The 25486-nt window shown below is 40.0% G+C and overlaps 2 protein-coding genes across 3 annotated transcripts in view; one reads left to right on the forward strand and one right to left on the reverse strand.

Annotated features, from left to right (window-relative positions):
• The first annotated feature begins 1393 nt into the window (after nt 1-1393).
• On the forward strand, nt 1394-19003 carry LOC123508688. Of its 2 annotated transcripts, none has more exons than XM_045262548.1 (11): nt 1394-1617; nt 6163-6423; nt 7718-7877; nt 8545-8681; nt 9681-9890; nt 10931-11144; nt 12788-12939; nt 13808-14047; nt 14539-14645; nt 15018-15159; nt 15424-19003. In XM_045262548.1, exons 1-11 carry the CDS (start codon nt 1569-1571, stop codon nt 15579-15581), a joined length of 1830 nt encoding a protein of 609 aa, XP_045118483.1. In that variant the 5' UTR covers nt 1394-1568; the 3' UTR covers nt 15582-19003. The 2 variants fall into 2 exon arrangements, with proteins under 2 accessions (XP_045118483.1, XP_045118484.1); XM_045262549.1 differs by having other exon boundaries at nt 13811-14047.
• The window catches only part of LOC123508687 (twitchin-like), a 166660-nt gene continuing 159677 nt past the window's right edge, over nt 18504-25486 (reverse strand). Inside the window, 7 exon segments of the mRNA XM_045262547.1 lie at nt 18504-19418; nt 20894-21238; nt 21410-22036; nt 22149-22281; nt 22476-22570; nt 24380-24436; nt 25236-25486. The exon segment at nt 25236-25486 is cut by the window's right edge and continues 121 nt beyond it. Of these exon segments, the coding sequence (XP_045118482.1) occupies nt 20922-21238; nt 21410-22036; nt 22149-22281; nt 22476-22570; nt 24380-24436; nt 25236-25486 (1480 nt within the window). The 3' untranslated portion in view covers nt 18504-19418; nt 20894-20921.

The following is a 25486-nucleotide window of genomic DNA, read 5'->3' on the forward strand; positions in this document are numbered from 1 at the left end:
TATGTGACATATAATAATATAAAAAGGAGAAAGGAAGAATTTGTACATGAAAGGAATGAAAGGTAGACATAAAAGAAAAAAAAATAACGAAGGAATTAATTAAAGGAAGGAAAGACAAGAAATAATGGCTGGAAGGAAGGAAAGAAGGAAATATGCCTGAATAGTATCATATGTTGGACTAATTGAAAGAATGGAAGGATAAGATGGAATAGAAAAATACATAGTTGTATGGAGTGATAAAGGATGTATGAAAAGTGCTATGAGGGAGGACACAGTGTATGGATATGAACGGTACGTAGAGGAGACGGTGGAGTATGTGGTGTACGTGTTGGAGTGTGTGAAATATGCCAAAGATAGGAATGAATAAGTGGTGCTGAGGGAGCAGGGTAATGTTAGGGTGAAGGACACACACACACACACACACACACCTCTTCTAGTTGATTATATGCCACACGTGAACATTCAGTCATCCCTCGTATACTTGTTACCTTTCTAATAGTACGAGAAATCTGAGGTGCGTGTGAGTTCTCTCTTAGCATTATGATAGGAAAACAAATGTATATGAAAGGAAAGAAGGGGCCAGTAACATAAAGTAGATGAAATATGATAGGCTGATGGTATTTTACTAATCAATAATTCAAATGTAGGATTCCTCCCGCTTTCCCCGCCAGCGTCGCCAGGTGAGTCATGAGCCGCCACCTGCTGAACGCCTCATCCCTCATGTTTCCCATCACCGTTACCTCATCTCGAGCGTATCGTCACAGGCATTGCCAGTGACGGAGAAATTAGGAATCCAGTCACTTTCACTCTTCTCTTCGTGTCCTTTATTTGTGGTCATCATGCATGCCAGCCTGCAAAGTACTACACGTAGGAATTGTTATATAGGTATTAAGACAGTTCAAAGCCCGACCTTCCTCTCACTGGCTGTGGTTTGTGCGGCTGCCATGGTGATGGTCAGTCAGCCTCAGGTGGGGAGTGGTAGCACCTTATCGGGGCTGCCGGGCGTGTATCCATTCACTGGAAACCACGATACCGTTCCTTGTCATAACCTCCAAGTATTCTTTATTAACTTGATAGGGTGACCAGGTTTATAAATTTGAATTCACCACCATAGCGTAGTGCAATGTAGCGAAAGGGAAAGGGAAATTAACTATAGGTAAACTTAACAAGTCTGTGAACTCCAATCATTGTTAGTGTTTCCCATCGTCCAAGCATCACATACCAGGGTGACAAGACTTACTAGAAACCTTGAATTCACTGCCATAACACAATACAATGTAGCGAAAGGAAAATAAATGATGTTGAAAACTAAGAAGACCACAAATGAATCGTTAAGGATATTATGTGCAGTACAATAACATGACCACAACCTCCAGGCAGCGAAGGGAAAACATGTGGAGAGGCAGTGCGTCAGGTAACAGCTAGGCGGCGGTAGCATTTAAATACTTCCCCGCTCCTCTGTGTTTGGAAAGTGGTGCTTCTACCTCTCTACAATGACATAGACACCACAGTGCATGGCAAGTGCTGCGTGAGTCTGTGGTCAGCTGCTGGGAGGGAAGTGGAGGAAGATGAGCCGTGGGGGGATGCAGCGAGCCCTTGTGTTTGCCTCTGTCTTGGGTAAGTGGAGTGTGATGTTCTGTTGACTATCCGTGAGTCTGACAAAGCCGGGAATGGAGTAACAGTAGCAGTAGAAGATTACCGCTAGTGTTAAGTGTGTGATAGGGAAACACGGAAGAGTAGTGGTAATTGTAGCATGTTTTAGTTAGATGAAAAACGTTTCGTGTAATGATCTAAATACTTCATTAAACGATAATATTAAGTGTTTTACGGCCTTTTTTTTAATTGATCAATACAAACATACCCTCACCATTACTATTAGTCGACATTTACTTTATCTTTTTAATCCTAGCATTGGTAAATACTTCTGAAATCTCGCATTTATTAAGTACAGTAATGAGGTACGCCCTTATAAATTAATGTTTTATTTACTTTCATAGAACTAACATGTACTGTACATTAATGATTGCAGTTAAGGTGAAAAATTTAAAGATTTCCTCGTTATTAATATTTGCTTTCGACCTCACTCGCTAAATACGCGTGGGTCAGGTCAGGGGTCACAGAGGTATGTGGAGAGAGAGAGAGAGAGAGAGAGAGAGAGAGAGAGAGAGAGAGAGGGAGACAGGAAGTGCATGAGGGATTTGAGTCAGTCCCATAGTTTTTATACAGTATGATTTCCTCTCTCTCTCTCTCTCTCTCTCTCTCTCTCTCTCTCTCTCTCTCTCTCTCTCTTTGTGTTCTTTTCTTTCCTAGTTTCATCACATTCCAGTGTTTTTCTTTTTCTTTTCCTGATTTATTCTTTCTTACTTATTTTTTATCATGTTCATAAGGAGTATTCATATCTGGTAGAATAATATTTGTCCCGATATTAGAGTTTAATTACACATTAATGCGTCGTTCTTATTTTAAACTGAGAAAGACATCCACACAGGTTTCATGACACCTTCCCGTCTGTCTGGCTGTCATAGGGTGGAGCGAGGGGATGGGGCGATGGTGGGTGGGTTTTGGGGGGAAGGGGGGGTGATAATCCTCTTTCACACACTACTGCCCCATTCCCTAGCTCATATTCAAATCTCAGACTGGTAACAACTTTATCTTTAGTAATCACTGTTCTTGTTGTTAGGTCTTAAGAATGATTGTGGTTATTCCTCCTCCTCCTCCTCCTCCTCTTTATCTGTTCTGCCTCGGTAATAACGTAAATACTGTAAACAGTCAAACAAGGGGCGTATTGTGAAGGATTTTGACCCTTCCTCTTTTCGAAGAGCACATTGGTGATTACTCGTGTTATCCTACTGACTGGCATTGGGAAAACCTTTAAAACCTCCACCAGCTTCCACTACAGTCTGTTGAAAATGATTGACGTGAGGAATTGAAACCTTTACGTGCAGACCTGTTGCTGTTTCGACTCTTTCTATTCCTCCCCTTCTTCCTCTTCCTGTTCCTGCTCGTGAGTTTTCACAATGTAATTAATTATTCATATATCCTCCGTGACGTAAGGTGGAGCTACTGTATGGACAAGGTTAACTGAAAATGCTCTTTCGTATATCAAGCATTGATGACTGGATTAACCCCTTCACTACCATGACGTTTTTATATTTGTTCTGCTTGCTATTTAGTGATCTTATACAGCTTCTGAGACTTAAGTGGGGATTGAAATAGTGAAGACTCTGGCCATTAATCTTCTGACTTCGATAAATCGTTTCTAAGGTAAATAAAATTGTCTAACAACACCCAAAAACTCGTAGTAAGAATGCGTCCTAGTACTGAAGGGTTTAAGGAAATGAGTGGAAGGAATCAGGAGCTCTTTATTTTCTAGTGTATGATGGCTAGAATACAAAATGGAGCTTGATAATGTAGTTTTACCTTAGTTTGTTATTTTGTTTATCTTTAGCTTCTTTATGCTTTTTTGTTAATAATTTTTAGTGTACTTATTTGTTTTAATTTCTAGCCCCCTTTAATCATCATTCATTGTTATTTGATGTTCATCTTGGTCCTCTCATGTCTCGTTCTGATACTGGACTGTGTTGTATGAAAAGAAAAAAAAATGCTGTGAAGATCAGGTTTACCTCACATACTATTTCTTTTGTTACTTGTTTCTGGAATTCCTTTGTGTGTGTGTGTGTGTGTGTGTGTGTGTGTGTGTGTGAGAGAGAGAGAGAGAGAGAGAGAGAGAGAGAGAGAGAGAGGCGCTGAAATGATCTCATTGAATCAATTAGATTTACATCTTTACATGTTTTCTTCCTTTCCTTCCTTGCTTGCTTGCTTGCTTCCTTCCTTCCTTCCTTCCTTCCTTCCTTCCTTCCTTCCTTCCTTCCTCCCTCCCTCCCTCCCTCCCTCTTCACCCGTCACCTCCTGAAGGTCACGCTAAGGTCAAGACGGTTCCTGCAGGTAGTAAGGGGAGGGAAGGGGGAAATGATGAGAAGGAAGGGGAAAAAAAAAAGAAAGTTAGTCACGTCAACACTTTTTGTGACGTAAGAGGTGAAATAATCCCATAAGATTTATATATATATATATATATATATATATATATATATATATATATATATATATATATATATATATATATATAGAGAGAGAGAGAGAGAGAGAGAGAGAGAGAATGGGCAGGGGGAGGGGTTTACGACGTCACGCAATAAACAGTCGTAACTTTCCAGGTAAGATCATGATGAACCCGAGTGAGTCATCATTAGTACCCTTGTTGTGTTGTCTTCATTGATAAGTATAATATTAGATAGATTGGTCGTTAAGTTTGTTATTTTACTCTATTTTACGTTTGGTGTTTTGCATTTTATTAAGTAGTTTATAAATATGTAGAAATATAACAATTATCATTAGTAATTATCGTATTGTGGATTTCTTATGATACAACTGATATATATATATATATATATATATATATATATATATATATATATATATATATATATATATATTTTTTTCTTTACCAATTAAAAAAAAAAACACGACGAGTAAGCAATTAAGAACATTTATTTTTAATAAACACCATTAATGGTCATGATACAGCAGTGCTTTAATATAATTTTTTTTGTGATACTACTGATTTTCTCCTGTCTTTGTAATGTTTATAAATTGTACAAGAATTACGCCTATATTGATTAGCAAGTCGTCGCCGCATAGTGTTTAGATTACCTTCGATCTGCTTCGCGTGTTGTTACGCCATCGCACATTGAGGGGCGTTGCTCCCTCGACCTTCAGTCTTCCAGGAGGACCATCTCAGTTATCACACCACCATGATCCTTGAAAACGTCTGGGAATTATAAACATAGAAATCTTTGGGGATATTTTGAAATGAGAGATGACAAATTGGTTTTGAGGCATGATTAATGAACGAATGTTTTATGTTATGTATAATTGTCGTTGTTATGGTGATTAAGGTTGTTATGCGTGATTAAGAATGCTCCAGATGAGCAATCAGAGTTGAAATTTTAGGCGCATTCTGAGGTGTTGTTCAGGTGTGGCATGATATTTGTGTGTGGCCTGGCGACAGATGCAACGGCGGGCGGGACTGGGCGGGCATCCATGGAGATCTGAAATTGTGAATAATTTAGTCATCATTAGTAGAAGATTTGTAGCTTTATTATGGTATGCCATGACGAGACGAGTGACAACAACGTACCGATACCGATTACCGTTAAACATTGTACGTACCATGGTATAGTTTTAATGCACGACAAATGAAATAAGTGGTGTAGCATCACGCGTGCCCGGACATGTGACAGGTAAGAATGAAGTTAACAACCAATCAGCTGATTGTCAGTCAGATCACAGCTTCCTTCCACGACAAGTGATAATGAATATGTTAGGTTGTATTAATTAACTTAAAGCAATGTAGTATGGATGGAAATTACATCGTAATTCTCTGCCCAGACTAAACAACGCCACAAAATGCATTTGTATAGAAAATATTCGATTTATAATAACTTGTACTTTGTGTAGAATGTACTCATGTACACATTATAAAGCATAATGATTGGTTGCATTTATACTACGCACATTTATAAAAAGAAATATTACATCTTAAACATTGTAAATCTGGCATCTCGGTGAAGTTCACGTAAAGGTTCACTGTTTCAACAAACCCTCAACTAGTGGTCGTGGGTCAGTTCAATGATTTATAATCTTGTTTGCAATTCGGCATCTACCCAGTGTTGTGATTGATCAGTGGATAAAATTTAGTGATAGAACAATGGAATCATGTGGCTTTGTGTGAAAGAAAGCACCTACGTACCAGCCAGGAAGGAAATTTTCAGTCATTTTCAAATTTCGCTTGTATTCCGGCTTCTGCCTTATTCTAGGAAGGTTAAAGATTGATTGATGGATTATTGATACCTTGTTCTAGAATGGTTAGGAACTGATTGATGGATGATATAATATCAAAAGTGGTGAAATAAGGGGATAGTGTAGTGTTATATGAAATCAGTCCTTTTTCTCTCTAATTTGCAGTCTGTGAAGAGGTTTTCATTCATTATCAATGTATGTGTATGCAGTTCTCTACTATTGCCTGAAATTGAATGATTGATAAAATCTTATGACGAAACAAGCGGAGAAAACCTCAGAGTACGCAGTTTCTCTCGATACTTGCAGCCGGGGTGTGTGATGGCAGCCAGCAGAGCATCACCGCCGCAGAACCGTTCCCTTTGCTGCTGCGCGGAGAGTGGTTCTCGTGGGAGGAGGGCCGGGAGGTGGACACGAGCATCAACGAGGGATGGTTTAAGAGTCTTGGCCAACCTGTGGATGCCGCTCAGCTCCGCCGCGACTCCTTCCAGTATGTCTTCTCCCATCACCAGTGCTTTGTCTGCGTCCGTTTGCTCGTCAGATCCTGGAACGTTTTGGAGAAGCTGGAAGGTAAAGACGCCATGCCATTACTTGGAGTCCTTGCCAATCCTGGCCATATAATTGCTCTGTAGCAACGCCTAGTTATCCCACACCAGGTGAAGGCTTCAGTTTTCCTTTGATGCTTCAAAAACTAAACTTTTTGGCTCCACCCACTTGACCTTCCCCTCCTGGTCCATGCCCTGTCCCTCACGATGATCAGAGCCTCACCATTCTCTCTCTCTCTCTCTCTCTCTCTCTCTCTCTCTCTCTCTCTCTCTCTCTCTCTCTCTCTCTCTCTCTCTCTCTCTCTCCTATGTATAGTTTGTTCTCCATAGCAAGTGTGGAATAGCCAAACTCAGTAGTTTTCCTCCTCCTCTTCTTACTCCTCCTCCTCCTCCTCCTCCTCCACACTATTTTTCCTACTCATAACCACCTCCTCCTCTACAACCACCACCCTCATATTCCACATTATATGTATACAGTACACTAACATTGTTGAATTTTAAACATTTTGAGATATGTAATATTTTCTTTTTCAGCATTTTGTGAAGCTGTACTATTGAAAAGAATAAAATTATATTGCATATAAGATTTTGCAGTTGATAAAGGTGATGGTGGTGGTGGTGATTGAAGCAGTGAAAAAATATTAACTAGATATTTGATGCCTTCTGCTAGCTCCTGACCAAAGGGAGAAGAAATGCATGAAATTGTTGTCTATTATCATCATTAGTATCATTACTATTATTGCTTTTAATTATTCTCTTGAGAGAAATAACATATGCATACATAGCTAGTAAATTATTGTTTATCACAAAAGGATGATGATAAAAGTATCCTTGACCATAAGCTTGTATATATATATATATATATATATATATATATATATATATATATATATATATATATATATATATATATATATATACTAAAAAAGTGATTATATATATTATTGCTAGTAAAAATGTAATATTCATTTTGATGTTATTAGAAATGTAATAATGACTGATGTAATAATATGAATGATAATAATAGTAATGATCATGATATTAACCACAGCATTCATAGTAATTGTGATAGTTACAACAATAGTATTAAGATTACACTAATGGCATTTTATTAAATCACACAGTATTAATTTATTTTCACAATATCCTGAGACTATTTTGGTTCATGAGCAGCTCCATTAGTCAGGTTTAACAGGTAGCTTGTAATGAAAGGCCTCACACTGCCTGCCTATTTCCTGCAACTAAAGCCCTCTCTCTCTCTCTCTCTCTCTCTCTCTCTCTCTCTCTCTCTCTCTCTCTCTCTCTCTCTCTCTCATCAGGACCATGTGTGAGCGATGGCAGCGATGTAGCAGCGGCGTGTCGGTGGCTGGAAGGGAGGCAGCAGTCAGGCGTGATGCTTTTCAGGAGCGACCCGACCCCCATCAACTGTCGCCCAGCCCTACATGGTCTCTTTCACTTCGCCTGGCAGAACAAATTTAGGTGGGTTTCTTTGTTGTTGTGGGCTTTATCGTAGTTATTGTTTCGGTCTCTCTCTCTCTCTCTCTCTCTCTCTCTCTCTCTCTCTCTCTCTCTCTCTCTCTCTCTCTCTCTCTCTCTCTCTCTCTCTCTCAGGAAAGGCGAACGGTTGGAAGATAGCGACAGAGAGAGAGAGAGAGAGAGAGAGAGAATTATAACACCAAAAAGAAAAAAAGTTGAATTTATAGCATCTGTAAGGAAAAAAAGAAACATTATGATGAAGAACTGGTGTTGCAAGTGAGGATAAAAAGATTGAGAGGAAGAGGATGGAATGATACAAGTGAGGAGGGAATGACTTGAAAAGAAGTGAATATTATTTTTTTACCACCATCACCACTACTACTACTACTACTACTACTACTACTACTACTACTACTACTACTACTACTACTACTACTACTACTACTACTACTACTACTACTACTACTGCTGCTACCACTACCACTACTACTACTACTACTACTACTACTACTACCCACCACCACCACCACTACTACTACTACTACTACCAGCACCAACACCACCAATCCTCATTCATGTGACCTAAGATGACCCATAAACCTTTCTCTCTCTCTCTCTCTCTCTCTCTCTCTCTCTCTCTCTCTCTCTCTCTCTCTCTCTCTCTCCACAGCTTCACGGGGGAGTGTGACCACCCAGAGGCAATGGTGAGGTCGTGTCAGGAGCCAGGCAGCCAGTTCCTCATTGACAGCCAAAAGTTCACTATCAATTTCAAGAAGTGTGAGGGTGTTGGACATTCCTTTGATGCCAGTAAGTGAAGGGAGTGAGGGGCAAGGAGGGGGAGGAGGAAGGAAAAAAGTAGTCATAGTTTTGTATAAGAGAAACATGTCTTGGTATATAGAAAATGGTATTTGGTTTTGCATAGAAAAAATGTGTCTTGAGAGTGATAAGAGAGAGGAAGGATTGGTGTGCTGGTATGGAGAGGATGACGATAAGTTATGTCAATGCAATGTGAAGATTGAAAATGTGTTGAGTTATGGATGAGAGGAGATTACATGATGGTAGTAGAATGTGGTTTTTTACCTCATGAATAATAGAGAAAGGAGTGTAAGTGAAAAGAGAAGAAGAAAGGTTGTTTATAAAGATAACACTGGCAGGATGTTTAGTTGAGAAAGAGGTGAAGATTGGAGATGATAGTAAAATGTGGTGTTGTTTTGTCTTTTATATTCTTTATTTTGCAAAACCAGCATATTCTGTTCTTCTTAAGTGTGGAAGTTTAAATATTCTTCACAATATGGGAACTCGGAGAGAGAGAGAGAGAGAGAGAGAGAGAGAGAGAGAGGGGGGGGAGGGAGGAGAATAATTAAATTAACAAATCTTTGTATCTGAGAGAGAGAAAGAGGGATAAAGAAGAGTAAGATTGATGGAAATCCTTGCTGATGTCTTAAGAAAGGAAGAGAAACAAGGAAAAAGCTGAGCAGATACAATGAACACCATCCCACACAGGGAGAGGTAGAGAGATAAGGAACCATACTGATACAACTACTACTACTCACTTCAGAAATACATGGAGAGATACAAATACAAAAACAGATGGACAGAAGCAATATATCCATCACAATTTTAAAATACAGGAGAGACAAGGAAAGAGACAGACTGATCCAACACACCATTCTTCACACACATTCAGGAATACATGGACAGACAATGAAAGCATATGGACAGATACAATATATCCATCACACAGTTTTAGAGTACATGAGAGACAAAGAAAGAGACAGATCAATATAGCACATCTTTCTCACACAGCTCGGGAGTACACGTGCCTTGGCGATTGGTATGTGGGGCGGAACCATTACTTTGCTGTTGCCAACACTAAGGAGTCTCGCAGGGAGGAGCGCTACCGATGCTTTGTGCGGGACCGGGAGGAGGACCTGTACATGGGACTGTCCATTACGCCAGAGTGCTTGGTCCTCAAAACACCACAGAACAGCCCTGTTAGGTTCAGGCTCAGTTATGGTAAGTCAGGGTCACTGGAGATGTAGGGATTTTAAAGGAAAAAAATGAAGGAATAATGGATAGAAGTGAGAGAGAGAGAGAGAGAGAGAGAGAGAGAGAGAGAGAGAGAGATATTGGTTTGAAGGAATGTGAGAGAGAGAGAGGGAATGTAAAAAAAGAGGGAGTGAGTAATGGTTAGATGGAGTGTGTGAGAGAAAATGTAAGGAAAGAGAGAGGAAATAATGGTTCAAGGAAGTGTGAGAGAGAGAGAGTGTAAGGAAAGAAGGAAGGAGTAATGGTTAGATGAAGTGTGAGAGAGAGAATGTAAGGAAAGAAGGAGGGAATAATGGTTCAAGGGAGTGTTCAAAATCAACGGTCGCCTGTTAGTCACCCAGCCAGTCTTCCCCATTACGGAACGAGCTCAGAGCTCATAGTGACTGATCTTCGGTTAGGACTGAGACCACCACCACACATCTCAGCACACCGAGACGGCGGGGCCACAACCCCCCCGAGTTACATCCCGTACCTATTTACTGCTAGGTGAACAGGGGCTACACATTAAGAGGCTCACCCATATTCCTCGCCGCTCGCGGGATTCGAGCCCATGCCTTCTTGGTTGTGAGCCGAGCGTGCTAACCACTACACTACACGGTGTGAGAGAATGTAAGGAAAGAGGAAATGAGTAATGTTAGAGTGTGCAAGAGAGAATGTGAGGAAAGATAGAAGTAGTAAAGGTTAGGTTAGAGTGAGTGTGAGAAAGAATGTTGATATATATAAAGAAAGAAAGAGGATATAAGGTATTGGGGGATGGAAGTGTAAGGTATTGCTGTTTATGTATAGAAAGAATGTAAAGGAAGAGGAATGATTTGTGAATGGTGTGAGAAAATGCTATTGTAAGTTGATGAGAAAAATGAAAGAGAAAGAAAGCTGAAGAAGGAATTAAACAAATGAAGCAGAAGATAGAATGAAGAAAGAAATGCAAATGGTATTGTGATAAGGATATATGGAAGGAAGAGTAGAAATATAGAATGAATTTACACTTAACCCATTATTCTTCCCAGCTAAGCATGAAATCATACCACCTGGCTGCTACCTACCTCGCAACCTGACTGGAAAATGGGAGTCTTCAGGGATAGGCGAGGCTCAGATGGTCATTAACTCCACCCACATCACTGAGACCATGTGGCGAGGGTATGCTGCCAAGACCACCACTTACACCTGTTTGGAGCAGCGAGGAAACCGTTACCTGATGGCCAAGCAAAGTGTAGAAGGCTGGTGAGTGATGGAAGGTAGTTTTGTTATGGGAATGTATTGTAATAAGAGAGAAATAAGGATAGGGTGTAAAAGAAGGCTGGTGAATGATGGAATATTGTTGTAAAAAGTGTGGAGAATAGTGTTGTAACTAGATATGAACAAAGGTAAGTGTGTGAATGAGGATTAGTGAGTGGTGAAGAATTGTAAGAGGTGAGAAAATACTGTAACTTGGGAGAGAGAAAATGAGGATCTGAATGAAGGATGGTAAATGATATAGGTTGAGGGTCTGAATGAAGAATGATAAATGATGTAGAGTTGTTGTAAGAGTTAGGAAAGTACTGTAACTACAAAGGGATGAAAGTGAGGGTATGTATGTGGTGTTTAGATAAAGATAAGAATTTTTAAGGGATTTTGAGATTATGAAAGACAAAAATTCATTGTGTAATTGTAGATGTGTTTCTTTTTAATCTCTCTGTGCTACCTTGAATTGTCTTTATTTAACTAGTTAGTCTTACTATCACTTAATGAATTTATTTGTCTAATCCAAGAAATTACAGTGAAACTCAATACTTGAACTTAATTCGTTCCAAATGGCTGTTCGTGTATCAAAAAAATTTGACTACCAATGCCTATAAATCAGGTAATTTGTTCTGATCTCTGTAAAACCTTAAGTTTACAAAGAATTTCAATGTAATTTTTTTTATAATTTTTATTTGTGCATACTGTAATTGAAGGCTGGTGATGGATAACGTAAAAGAGGAGGAAAGAGGGAGGTTGTCGGAGGACACATCACCATCCATGAAAACGTCTGGTAACTTTTCTCCTGATGTGATTCCTGTGAACTCACTAGTGGAGGGCTGTTGCTCACTCATCATTCAATAGATTCCTTATTTTCACCACTAATAAACCTCTTTGGTGCTGTTATGAGTTTCTAAATGAAAAACTACAGACAGAGGGCAAAAGAGAGTTGTTTCCTCACAACTGCAGGACTAGGGATCTGATATACCGGAATACCGATATTTTGCTTTGGTTTTACTGGTATTACTGGTATCAGAACAGGACAGTGGTGGCGGCTTGAAGGGAGAGGCCAGTGCTTTGATTCCAACTATGTGTGCGGTCGTTTGATGACCAGATATTTTCACCACTGATAAGCCTTTGGTATTATTGTAAGTTTCTAAATGAAAAACTACAGACAACACAGGAGAATGTTATTCTGACGACTGTAGCAGCACAACTGGCGGAGGAGTGGAGGGAGAGGCCAGGCAGCCTTTGTTTACAATCTTGTGTGTGGAGGTTTGACTATCAGATATTTTTTTAGTATTAAATCAAACTTTTGCATTCGAGTATTGAAAAGTTTGACTTTTAAGACATTCGAGTATTGAGTCTCCACTGTATGTTTATTATTTTGTGCTGTTTTTCTGTCATTAGTAATTTATTTAGGTAGTTCTACATCAGGTTCAATTAATATCCTGGCTCCAGTATCCATCCTAATTATTGAAAAGTAAGTCCACATAATGCAAATGTCCAATTAATTTTCATCATTCATGGAGCATAGGTAGGAAAAGTGGGTGAGACAGTCCTGGAATAATGTATGTACATATGTAGTCATGTAGCCTGTTATTAGTTATTCTCTTGGCCCCATCCTGTCAAATCTCTCACCACAGCCAGACAGAGTACGTGTGTTGGGAGTTGGTTCCCCGCCATCACAACATCGTGCGTTACCGAGTCAGCTGGGCCCTCATCTACCAGGACTTCCAAGTGTGTGACTATGCTAACTTCAGGAGTGGCCGGGAGTGGAAGTATGACACTCTAATTGGTGAGTTCATGAATTGGTGACATGTTGGTTTCATTGACATTTTGGAGAATATGTATGGTGATGTTTTTTTTAGGTTTGGGAGAATGTGTATGGCAGTGGCATGGTTCCACTTGGGCATGGAAGAATGTGTATAGTGATGTGTTGTTTTATTTAGGTATGAGAGAATGTTTATAGTGATTATTTATTATTCAGGTTTGAAAAGATGTGTATGGTGACAGATTGGCTTTGTTTGGGTTTGAGACAGTGTGTATGAGGGGTTAGTTTAATTTATTTTTCAGAGAATGCATGTGAAGTGATTGAAATATTTCTTCCATGGTGTCACTGCAACTTATGTAATAGGGTGCTGAATTACAAAAGTACTAGTAATGTTAAAAAGAAAATAAGAGATAGTCCAAAGTTATGGGAATAGAATAATAATAAAAAAAAACTTTCTAGGCTTAAGGTTTGACCATATTAATTACTAGTAAAGGAAAGAAATAATGGTTGATCTTGTTGCCTTCTTGCTGTTGAGGGCATAAATCAACAATGTACTCTTTACCTTGGCATTTCAGTAATCACTTTCCTGAATCCTGTATCCCTTTGGTTTGGTAGTGTTTGATATTACTACCTTGAGTTTTTACACTATTCATGTTCTTAGCCTTCCAGTAAACTTCTTATTGACTTGTTATCTTCATGTTGTTGGGAACAGTTAACCAGCACTTTCCAATCCCCTGTCCCTGTGATCAAGCAGTATTTGATCTTACCTTCTTATACTTGAGTCTTTACATGTTATTCCTTCCCTTGGCCTTCCAGCAAATTTCCTTATGCTTTGCTGTCTTCATATCATTGGGGACAGTTATTCAGCACTTTCCTCTCCTCATCATTGCAGCAGACTCCCCAGCACCAGTCTCCTGTCCCTTTGGTGGGAGGTTTATGTTCCAGCAGGAGGGAGGCTCACCTTTGCAGCCTCGCATTGTAGGAGGCATCACCACCTCGCCTCTTGACTCCTACCACTGTCCTACCCGCCGCACAGTCATGTCAGTCTGTGATAGAGAGCGGAGGTTGATTGAGATTGATTTGGACTTGTGTGTGTCGCTCAACAAGGATGGACACCCAGTAGATTTTAACAGTGAGTTTTGTTAAGCTTCTTTGCTGTATTTTTTTTTTTTTTTGTTGTTGTGTTGTGATTTCAGGAGTAGATTAAGTGACTGTATGGTGAAGTTTTGTGATTTGGTTTGGTAAGTTACAGGTTTAAACTAGTTTTGAATAGATTAGATTTTAATAATGAGTTTCCTTAAGCTTTTTTACTGTATATTCACTTATTATTTCCTGTTGTTGTGTTGTGATTTCAGGAATAGATTGTGACTTGACTGAAAGATGAATTTTTACATGGTTTGGTTTGAAAAGTTACAGGTTGAGACTAAATTTTAATAGGCTAGACTTCAATAATGGGTTTCCATTAAGCTGCTTCTCTACTTTTTTTTTTTACTTTTCTGTTGTGTTGTGATTTCAGGAGTAGATTTAATGACTAAGATGAATTTTTACACGAGATTTGGTTTGGGAGATTTCATGTCAATACTAGTGTGTGTGTTCCCTCTCACCTTCACTCTTCCTGCACAGGTGTGATAGACTACCGGCTGCAGTGCGTTGGCTTCTGGCAGGAGAACCTCTTGTCTTACCTGGTGACTCATGACCCATCTGATTCTGTGTCCAGGTTCAGGTGTTGGGTGAGTAATGAGTCCTCTTGTTTACTGTGTTTTTGCTTCGGAGTTGTGTGTGCATGTATGTGAGGCAAGTGTGTCTTTATCTCCTAATAGAAAAAAAGTTGTTGTGCCTGGACTTCTGGGGCTATTGCTTTATACTGTGAACTGCCAGGGTTAAGAGTGCAATTGTGTGTGTATGTGTGTGTTTGTGTGTAAATTTATCATGGTTTGTCTGTGCTGACTCATGAGGGATTACCAGCCTAGTAGAATGTAGGTAGATACATAGGAGTAAATTGTGTGTGTAACTGATACCTAATTATTTTTTTGTATATATGAAGAGAATGACAAGTAACATGAGTATATCTGCATGTAGCCTCAGTACACATTTGCCAACAGGTATATCAGCGGGTTAGTGACACACAGATCCGCCTCTCACAATCCGTCGGGGCAGCGTGTGGTCTGCGGCAAACCTTCATGTCCTCCAACTTCACTGAGAGTGCCTCTGTGGCCCTCACCCTGACTCTCAATGAACGCCTGTGTGAGTGATACTTCCTGCACACTTTTGCTGCATTAGTGTGTGTGTTAGTGCTACTTTTCCATAAATCTTCTATAAATGCTTGAGGAGAATTTCTTGTCCCCATTCTTTTATTTATTTTTTGCTTTGTGCAGCAGCATCTATTAAACTTCAAATATTAACATACTGATCTGAATATCTTTATGTAGTTACCAGTTTTCATGTTAACACTAAATCTAGTCTGAAATCACTTCATGTATTATGCTGAATGTACATTTTATATTGCAGATGACTACTGCCCCATGTTTTATGATAATGGCAAGAACCCATGGCAGGAGCAGGATCGAGCACTCACCATCTTCACATTCACTGACTGTGCGTGTCCCTCCAGTTTTGCCAGTAAGGTGATTCTCCTCGTGCCTGTGTTGGTGCTCTTTGGAAGGTAAGACAGACTGTTGCCCACCTTCATCCTCCCCTTTAGTGGCTGTGATCCCAGTGTGACCATCTACAGGTATCACTGGAGTCATTTGTGAAGTATTATTAAGGTAAGGTGTGGTGAAGATGAAGGATGTCAAGTATTATTAAGATGAGGTGTAATGAAGTTCAAAGGTGTTAAGTATTATCAGGTTGATGTGGAAAAAGGGGAAAATGTAGCTTGTGATGTGACTTCCCTCCATCTCTCATTTATTATTTTGTACAATTATTTGTCCTTTTCTTTCAGTGCCTCATCCTGTTGCATTGGTTTTTCCTTCTTCACTATTATTATTATTCATTTTTAGTTTTTCTATTATTTGCTATTTTTTCACTATGGAACATCTTGTATTATGGTGGTCAGTTATTTATAGTATTATCTGAAGTACTTATAATACTGAATCTCAGGTTTATCACAGTTGATAGTCTGATAACTTTAAGTATCATTAGTATAGTATTTATTTGAACATTAGATTTTGTCTTTGCTTGCATTGTGCAGCACTTCAGTCTTTATTAATGTTTTAAGTCTCAATTGTACTTATAATCATGGGGAAGAAAGGGTCTTCTCATCTTTCCATGAATGAGTGAATCAGTTCTCTAAATAGATTTATCCTGATGTGAGTGAGAGTTATTACTCAGCTTTGTCTTTTTTTATATTTAACTGAAAGAAATTAGTTAAATATTTTATTGGTTTGTGACACTTTCATAGGAAACTGGTTCACTAATAGAATTTGTGTATTAGCAGTTTCACTGCCCTTGTTTAGTGTTTATTCATATCTGGCTGGAACATTGCTCATTCATCCGTCCAAGACTAGTCTGTCAACGAGCAATCCTTTTCGTTCGTTCTTTCCGTCCATTGGTGGCTTAGTGTAAGTGTGCCGGCTTCTTGATGATCTCAGTTATTTTAGTTCATTGCCTTGTTTTTTTTTTTTTTTTTTTTTTTTTGTATATCTGTCCACCTTATTTTCCATTTTCGTATTTAGCTTCCTTCTTGTTTATCATCTCATTCACATCTCTAGTTTTTCTTGTTCATTGTTGTATCTTTATTTCTCCCTCTGACTGGAGATGCTACAATGTTTTGTAAGTTGGTTTCTCTTCCTGCTCTGTATATTGGGAAGAATTGCTGCAGATTGTATTGTATTAACCTTGACATCATTTTTTTTTTTTACATTTTACAGTGTTCATGTGTATAGTTGTATTTTTTGTCTTTATTAGTATAGTATACCTTTTGTGTGTAGCATGTTTTTGCATTATGTAAGGTGTGACTTATGGAGTGGCTGAAAGGAATGGTGTGATGGATTATTATGGCTGTCAAGATAAGGTTTTGCTTGTGGGATAGATCCCTCGGTTGACTCATTTGCTTATGTACAGGTTTTGTTTGTCGCAAGGCCTAAGGCCACTGTAAAGAAAACATCACCTCAAATTTTCATTCCATTTCAACTCTGTTAATATGATAAAAGCTGACCATTGATTTTATGGCATTTCTTGAGGTTCGCTAAACTGACGTCCTTTTCTAAGTGATGCATCCCTACACAATACTCCCAACAGTAATCACATCCTTCATTAAAACATGTTACAACAGTGGAGTGATAAAAAACTGAGTTAAGAATGTTCCTATGTGTATGAGCCTGGTAGGGAGCAGGAACATGCAATACCACACATTAGTACCTTGGTTACTTGATCTGAAGGTGGCCTTGATCTAAAGGTTTATTAAATGCTAGAAGATATCAGTGGTCAGTTTGCATAACATAAGACCATTGCATAACATAATGGTCTTATAAGATGCTTTATGATAAGTTACCTTTTGAGTTGTGTTGACATTCCGTATTTCATCATGTGTGTGCGTTACTGTGCCATAACGTGCATTGAAGACTTGAAGCTGTGGATATAAATATGCTGTTGTGGTTGTCGCTTAGTTTGATAACTCCACTTGACCTTCTCCTAGGTTGTGATTTGGAAGTTAAGAGTAATAGTCATATACTTACTAGTGGAGGCTTCTCAGTTGTATCCTTAATGTGCTGTTCTGGAGAATTGTGAGGCTTTGTCGTTTATAACTATGAGGAATATAGTCATTCTTCTTGCTCATAAGCCAGTTAAGGAACCATGTAAATTACAAGTGCTCCTTACCGTGCTGAATTCCTAGTACTTTAAGCAATGATGGCCAGCTCATTAATGTGTAATTGAGTTGATATTCAGTATACAATTTTTTTTTTTCTTGTGGAGGTGTGTAATTTACCTAATAAGTACCTTAGAGCATGGCGATGAGTTAACATGTTAATGATTTGTGAAGGAAGCTGGTCTGTGAAGGAGAGTTGTGAGTCGTACCTGGTTTGTCATGTTAATAATTTGTGAAGGAAGCTGGTCTGTGAAGGAGAGTTGTGAGTCTTACCTGGTTTGTCAGTCATACTTCCTCAGGCAATGTGGAGTGAATGTCAATTTCCAAATACAGTGGAAGAATGTAAATGCAGTTTTAAAGAGTCCAGTCACTGTTTATATTTAAGGAGCAACATCATCAGTATTTTCTTGTTAATGAGCAAAAGTTTCTAGAGCTTTCTGTGTTAATGTTTGTCCTGTAGTAGAGTCATCAAGGTAAGCCCTTACTATCATTTGCTTTAGTGTGCTAGCTGCTCAAATGGAGAGCGTCTGAAGATAGTATGCTTGAATCTGATGTTTTAGGAAGGTTTGACATTAGAAGTGGTAGTGTGATACTCGCTTGAATGGTAGTATCTGAGAGTAGAACACACTCATGAATTCACCTGGCTATCTTCGTGCCCTTTGAAAATAGTTGTGGTGAGAGAGCAAAACCTGTCTTAATATGGGCCTTTATATCATTAGCAGTCTGAGGTTTAACTCAGTCATTCATAGCATGGGGAGAAGGACTAATAAAATGGCAGAGATAATAAAATTCACATATATTTCTCGCGTAAAAGCCTTATACACGTTACAATGGCAATTCTCGTACAGTTAGCGTCTTGATCTACCTTTCCTCCACTACCCACACCAGCCACACCCTCTGATTGGTTACTGAGGCGTATCCGTCACTGTATCTGAGCACAGCCATTGGTTAAGTTACAAACGTCAGAACTCCTAATTGGCTCTTGGGATGTAACGTGGCATGGGTAGCAGGGTGAGGGCCTATGTGATTGGTGCTCAGGCTGACGAACGTACAACGACGAGAGAACATGGCGGGAAATTTGTAAAGAGAGAAAGAGGCGATGAGACAGAATGAGAGGCTTAGATGGTTAAGGAGATCCAATCCACCATCATATGAGTTGTGGTGCAATTCCAACCCATACAAGAGTGGGTTACTATCTCCCTGTTGTTAGAGGATTGAAACAAAACAAAACGAGGGGTAAACAGGGGACAAAACATCACTAGTAGGATTGAAAAGGAGTAGGGGAGGTTCCAAAAAGATCTGAAACGAGTAGTGTGCTGGGATTGTGCTTTATGTGTGTGTGCGTGTGTGTGAACGGGATTGAAAACTGAATACGTACATCTAGTCACATTGTGTGCACAAAACTCTGATATGGTGTTAATGTTGTCTTTCTCTCCTTGGACATGTTTCCCCATCCAACAAGTTTCCTATCACTAATAACTGTTTTAATTATAGTAGTGATGATAAATAATAATCTCACGGGAAATATACATGTAGCACAAAAGCGAACATGCACACAGTACTATAACGCGGTGAAAATGCTTGCTTGTAGGCCACCACAGTCAGCCTGGGCTTACTGAGGGGCCATGGAGTTCGTCAGTCACGTGCTCTCGTGACTCACGAGATTCACGTGACATTGGCGGCCATGTGGTCCAATCTGTGGGTAGGCGGAGAGTGCCGTGTTAAAGGAGGCTCACATAATCAAAGCTTATTACTCCCTAAAAGAACATAGGGAGAGGCTGAAGTAATACAAAATATTACCAATCCTTAACTCTTAAAATCCGGGGAGCTGATTTACTTTCCATCTGTTACAGCGAGGAAAATTCACAGCTGTCAAAAATGCTAAAAGATTTTTTCCTTATAAAAGCATATTTCTCTGTTATTCGGAATAACAATGTAGTTTTTAACATGTTATGACCTCTGAGAGCAAAGTTATTGCACATCAAAAAATTCTCCCCGAACCTGTGGCAGAACCTGCCGCTAAGAAATACCCCCCAAGCTCTGAGAACACAATGGGCATGCTCTCTCTCTCTCTCTCTCTCTCTCTCTCTCTCTCTCTCTCTCTCTCTCTCTCTCTCTCTCTCTCTCTCTCTCTCTCTCTCTCTCTCTCTCTCTCTCTCCTTCCTTTCAGGCATTTGAATTTGATGTAAAAGTAAGAACTTTTGCACTTTCATGTCTTGAAAATATAAACTCAGATATATGAAATGATGTGCAAAACAGGAAAAGAAAAAAAAACATATTACAAGTATTGTAGATTTCTATAATAATTGGAATCTGGCAACTTTTATTAGCAATGGGAGTCATGACTTGGCCGACAAGCACAGTCCTGTAGAGGCAACCATGGGTGATACACACTAGCGCATTGCTCGAGGGGAGTATGTGAGGTTTCTGAACGTCACTGTGAGGGTTGGTCTCTGTTTCCCAGATCACTATCAGAATCACTACTGGAGTTTTCATTTTCTTCTGTCTCAATAAAAAAAAAAAAATTTCATCACTACCAAGTAACACTGACATAACATCACTCGGAGCACCGTTTCCTCCCTCCGGGTCACATGGAGTTGCCTTGAAATGGGAAAAGATGACCTGATGACCTATTGTCTAGGAACATATGTCTCAAGGCTCGAGGAGGCGAGCAAGAAAAGTTGCCAGATACCGGGACTTGCCCCAGGACCAATAGTGAGGGGGAGAGATGAAAACGTTTAGCGTGGAAAAATCCTAATTCCCTGAATGATCTCCGTCTCTATGCACGCGATGCTACAATTGTCCCGAAACTATCACTGTACATTAACGGTTAAAAGAACATAGGTTGTGGCATATTGCTGACAATCAGATAGTTAAAGAGGATTAGGGTATAGCCAACAGACCCACAGGATGTTCTCCAAGAATATTTCAAACATGAAAAGCAGTAGTGTAAGTCTGTCCAGCATCTGTGGCTCACTATGTACTAAGGAAGACATTCTGTGGGTCAGTTGGCTGGTGTAGAGACTGTAGTGAATCACTATGCTTTGTATATATACTGTGCATGTAGAGAGAGAGAGAGAGAGAGAGAGAGAGAGAGAGAGAGAGAGAGAGAGAGAGAGAGAGAGAGAGAGAGAGAGAGAGAGAGAGAGACTGACTGACTGACTGACTTACCAATGCCTTAGTGAGGAGGGTAGGTGGTTCACAGTTCATCGGCAGAGTGCACATTAAGGGAGAAGGAAGCTGTGGTTTCGCCCTTTTTGGATGTTGCCTTCACAATATACTGTCCTACGTCTGTTGGGAGGCAGTTAGGAATCTCAAAGACAAACTCCTTCTTGCTCTCCTGCAAGAACTTGTAGCGTGGAGAGGTCTCATCCACAGGCTTTCCATCCTTCAACCAGGAAACCTTTTGAGGCTCCTTCTCAAACTTGACAGGGAAGCTTGCAACCTTGCCTTCCATCACTGTCTGGGAGCGTGGGTACTTCTTGAATGCTGGCTGTTTCTTGTCTTCTCCCGGTACTGCAAGAAATAGTGTGTGTCAAGAAAGATGGTACAGAAGTCAGTATACATTTATTGCTATCAGAAGAGGTAAGAGCAGTGACAATGTGAATGAAACATGAAAATAAGACAAGAGAAGAGAGGGTTGTAAGAGAGAGTGAGAGAATATTAATAATAGGGAATAGCACTTACTTATAACAGTGAGTGTGCACGAGCTGAATGTTTCACCGATGTCGTTAAACGCCTCGCAGGTGTATGTTCCCGCATCCTCTGGGAACACCTCAGCAATCTTGAGCAAGTACTTGTCGCCTTCCGTCACATACTGGAAGTCCTTGGAAGGCTTGATTTCCTTCTCATTGTGTAGCCAGACCACGTCAAATTTGGAGGCACCACCGATTTTGCAAGAGAGGGTGTGTGAGGTGCCATCTTGTACCTCACTAGACTTAAGGTGGTCAGTGATTCTTGGTAACTTGTCGCCCTTACCACCCTTTCCATTCATCTGCTGCTCCATGGGCATGATCTTAAGAGCACACTTAGTCTCAGCAGTGCCTAAGGAATTGGTAGCCTTGCAGCAGTATATGCCTTCATCCTCTGGGAATACTTCATTGATGGTGAGAGATGCCAGGCCCTGACGATACTTGAGATCAATGATGTCTGAGGAACTAATGGATTCGCCGTCCTTGAACCACGACACCTGTGGCTCTGGGTCACCCTTGACGGTGCACTTCAGGCACAACATTTCTCCATCCTTGATAGAGAGGTTGGGTGGAAGCTCTCCAGAGAACCCAGGAGGACCCATGAGGGAATCATCAGGTGGCACTGAAAGATAGAGCAGGTGAGGAAATCATGTTTACAATTTATTCACCCATGAAAATTAATCTATCTTTCCATCCAGCAGACAGAATGCACTCCATCTGCCTAATCTACTCACATTCTAGTTCCTTAGTTGCTGAGCGAGACCTGGAAGTGCTGCCAGTAGAGTCTTGCCTCTTGCCATAAGGCTTCAGTGTCCTCTTTCCAGTGTCTTCAGTCTTGCTTGGGGCAGCAGCAGGAGCAGGGGCAGCCTGTGCAGTTATAACATTGATTAGCTGACATATGCTTTATATTGACTGATTGTGAATACAACCTGTCATGCTTTGGGGAATGGTGTCAAAGGATCATGGAATATGTAATATAGAACATGTATGACACCAAGTGGCAAAAGTAGGATGCAAGATGCTGCAGTAGAATAAGGTTCAGTTAGCAGCATGAGAATTACCTTTGTTGTCTTTTTGAAAGGAGCAGGGTCTACTTTGACAGCTGGCGTGGGAGGTGCTGGCAGGTCCTTGATGGTGGTCTCAAGATACCTTCGGTCTGAGGTAATGGTGATGCAGTGGAGGGAATGTAAAAAGGTTAGACATAGTATGCAGCACAGTTACTTTTCTCAAAATTGCTTCAGTGATAAAGGAAAACAATAAGACGTTTCATTTAAAGATTAATTGAAAAATATTTTGAAATCTCAAACAAGATTCATGACAATTGAAATATGGAATAAAAAGATAAAATATTACATGGTTGTGTATATATTTGAATATACACAGTGAGAAAAATAAGACAAAATACAAGGCAAAGCAGAGTCAAAAGTCTGTTGTCACAGGTCAGGTCTAATACAGGGAGCCTGTCATGGCATGCCACAGTCTGAGAGCAGATTGGTGGCACAGCATGAGTGTGTGATCTACAGGGGCCCTGAGTGCTGGTGTGGAGGGGCTGTATGTACACTGAGGGTGGATTCCCAGTGGTGTTACAGCTAGTGTGGGAGAGCAAGTCTTGCAGTACAAGAGTAGTAAGAATACATAGTGAGACTTGCTCTGGTTAATCACAACATATAAAGAAAGCTTGTTACACTGATTGGACAGACTGAGGAATTTTTCCATAACAGTGTGCAGCTAATCTACATAGTTGTCAATTATACAGATGAAGTGCTTGAGGGGCAGGTGTACTGGTCTACAAGTGAGTACTTTGATCACTACAATAGAAAACAACAACAACAACAATAGGAATAATGAATACAGAGAACATGTAGATTTCATATTTTGTCTAGAAGGGTGTGTGCAGATGTGGAGAACCATCTTGGTCAAGTCCAGTGCTCCAGTAGGATGTCGTAGCATTGCCATACATTCCAATGACAAAAATAAACACCAACATGTTATTACACTCTTGATACACTTGGCCATCAGGAAGTCATGGTGATTAGACCAACTTTTTGAACTGTCTGCAGCATTTTACATCATGATTTTTTCCAACAAAGCTGATTAAGAAAAGATGTATCAAACTTCCTAATGTCAAGCTGTTTACTGACAGGCATGCCAAGTGGTTACACTGCACTATTTTAACATTGTATTACCTTCAGAGGTCAGATTCTTTAGTAGGCGAGTCTGTTCAGCTGTTACCACATTACCTTGAGTTTTAAAAGTGAGGGAAAAAATTTGTGTTAAATGTATGAAAATTCTGTTGTGGAATGAAGAGGTGAGTGTTTAATTCCATAAAAATTCTTGGTTCTGGAACATTGGAAAAGTAAAAAAAAAAAAACGGTGGAAGATTCCAAAATTCAGTACAAAGGAGAAGTGAAAAAAGTAAAAATGAAAGTCAGAGAGAGAGGAGGTGGGTGGGAGCAGGTTGAAGCTTGATTACTTAACCTGTAAATAAATGTAAATAAAAAAAATAATGTAAAAACTCGGAGATTCTGTAAGACCGAAAAATGGTTCTGTGCAGCCAGTGTGGATGTCTGTCACAGTGGTGGTGGTCCAATGGTTTAGGATGTTATGGCTGTGGGTAAGGAACTTCCATAGCAAGGTCATAAATAACTTGTCATGGGCAAGTTATTTCATGGACTGTATGGTGCCCACAGACTGGGTGGGCCACAGCATCAGTGGCCTGAAGCAGGTTAGACAGGCCGCATCTGATGCTACTAATTGTAATCAAACTGTTATCTAATCAATCGTATGTAAACAAGCTCCAGCCAATGGGACACAATGTCCCTGCTCAGTTGGTCTCATGTTCACAAGCGATGACTACCATCTGCATCATTAAGGGTTAGAGCTGCACGCGACAGCGGCACAATGCCACCCACCAACACCGCTCAAGGGGTTGGTGGGTGTACACATTCTGTGCTGCCTAGGTTACCTGTGTATTTCAGATTTTTCATCAGAGATGTCTGTTCTGCTGTTCGGTCACCGGTGCCTTTGAGGAGAAACCACAAATTGTTTTACTCTGAGTTTGGAGTTGTTTGTTGAGTGGCTGTGAGGTTGGAAGCAGCAGAAGCTGCACAAAGCCTTGAAAAACTGACCATTACTTTTGTAATGCTTGGTTTTTATGAAAAGAATGGTAATGTTAACCAAGTTAAAGACTGGTGAAAGAGGGAACCTTACTTGCAAGGTCATGAAAGTGACAACTGAATGGAGAAGGCAAGATGAATGCATCTGGCAGTGACTTTTGAATGTAAACTCAAGTGAGGTGATGGCAAAGGGCCAGGGAAAATGGAAAGTAAAGTCAGACTAGGCAGGAGAGTAAAGTTGCATGAAATATTAAATGACAGTGGATAAAATTACTGGCTATTGTAATGTCAAGATTATATGATGCTTTCTTTACCTGAAAGGCTGTGTAAAAATAAATACAGTATTTAATAATTTAAACAGAACATTATTTTATAAGAAGAACCAGCAAGTACACTGAAGACAAGATAATTATGAATGCTGATGTGTGATATTTCAAGGAAGATAAGCCAAGAGTCTTTAAGAATAATGACTGAAAGGTTCCATCAGATATCATTACAGTAGATAAGGCTCAAAGAACAAACAGATCAGTGCTTGAATGCTAGACAGAACTGAGTGAGAGGAGAATAACTTATCAGAGTCTACTGAGGATAGATAATCTCAAACTGAAATACTGTGGGATCAGTTGTGCTTAAGCCTGCAGGGGACTGGCTTGACCTGGAGGGTTCACCTGATGGGTGGTAGTGTGTTCTTGTAGACATACTCACCTTCAACAATCACCACACAAGAAGTCTCATCTTGGCCGTGGGTGTTGGTGGCAACGCACTTGTACTTTCCAGAGTCCTCAGGTCTGCAGTTGACGATCTCTATGGCAACCACACCGTCAGCATGATTCATAGAATACTCAAATTTGGACAGTTCCTGGTTACCCTTGAACCACTTGACAGTAGGCACTGGTTTGCCAGAGAGACAGCAGAGCAGCTTGCAGGTCTGGTGGCACTGGATGACACGAGGACGA

The sequence above is a fragment of the Portunus trituberculatus genome, chromosome 25 (assembly GCF_017591435.1).
Source record: "Portunus trituberculatus isolate SZX2019 chromosome 25, ASM1759143v1, whole genome shotgun sequence".
Classification (NCBI taxonomy): Eukaryota; Metazoa; Arthropoda; class Malacostraca; order Decapoda; family Portunidae; genus Portunus; species Portunus trituberculatus.

Excerpts from the sequence above, each read along its gene's own strand:
- LOC123508688 (XM_045262548.1), top strand. The coding sequence starts at position 1,569 with ATGAGCCGTGGGGGGATGCAGCGAGCCCTTGTGTTTGCCTCTGTCTTG. Across the intron at positions 6,424-7,717 it reads CGTTTTGGAGAAGCTGGAAG|GACCATGTGTGAGCGATGGC; the intron begins GTAAAGACGCCA and ends CTCTCTCATCAG. Across the intron at positions 14,048-14,538 it reads ACACCCAGTAGATTTTAACA|GTGTGATAGACTACCGGCTG; the intron begins GTGAGTTTTGTT and ends CTTCCTGCACAG.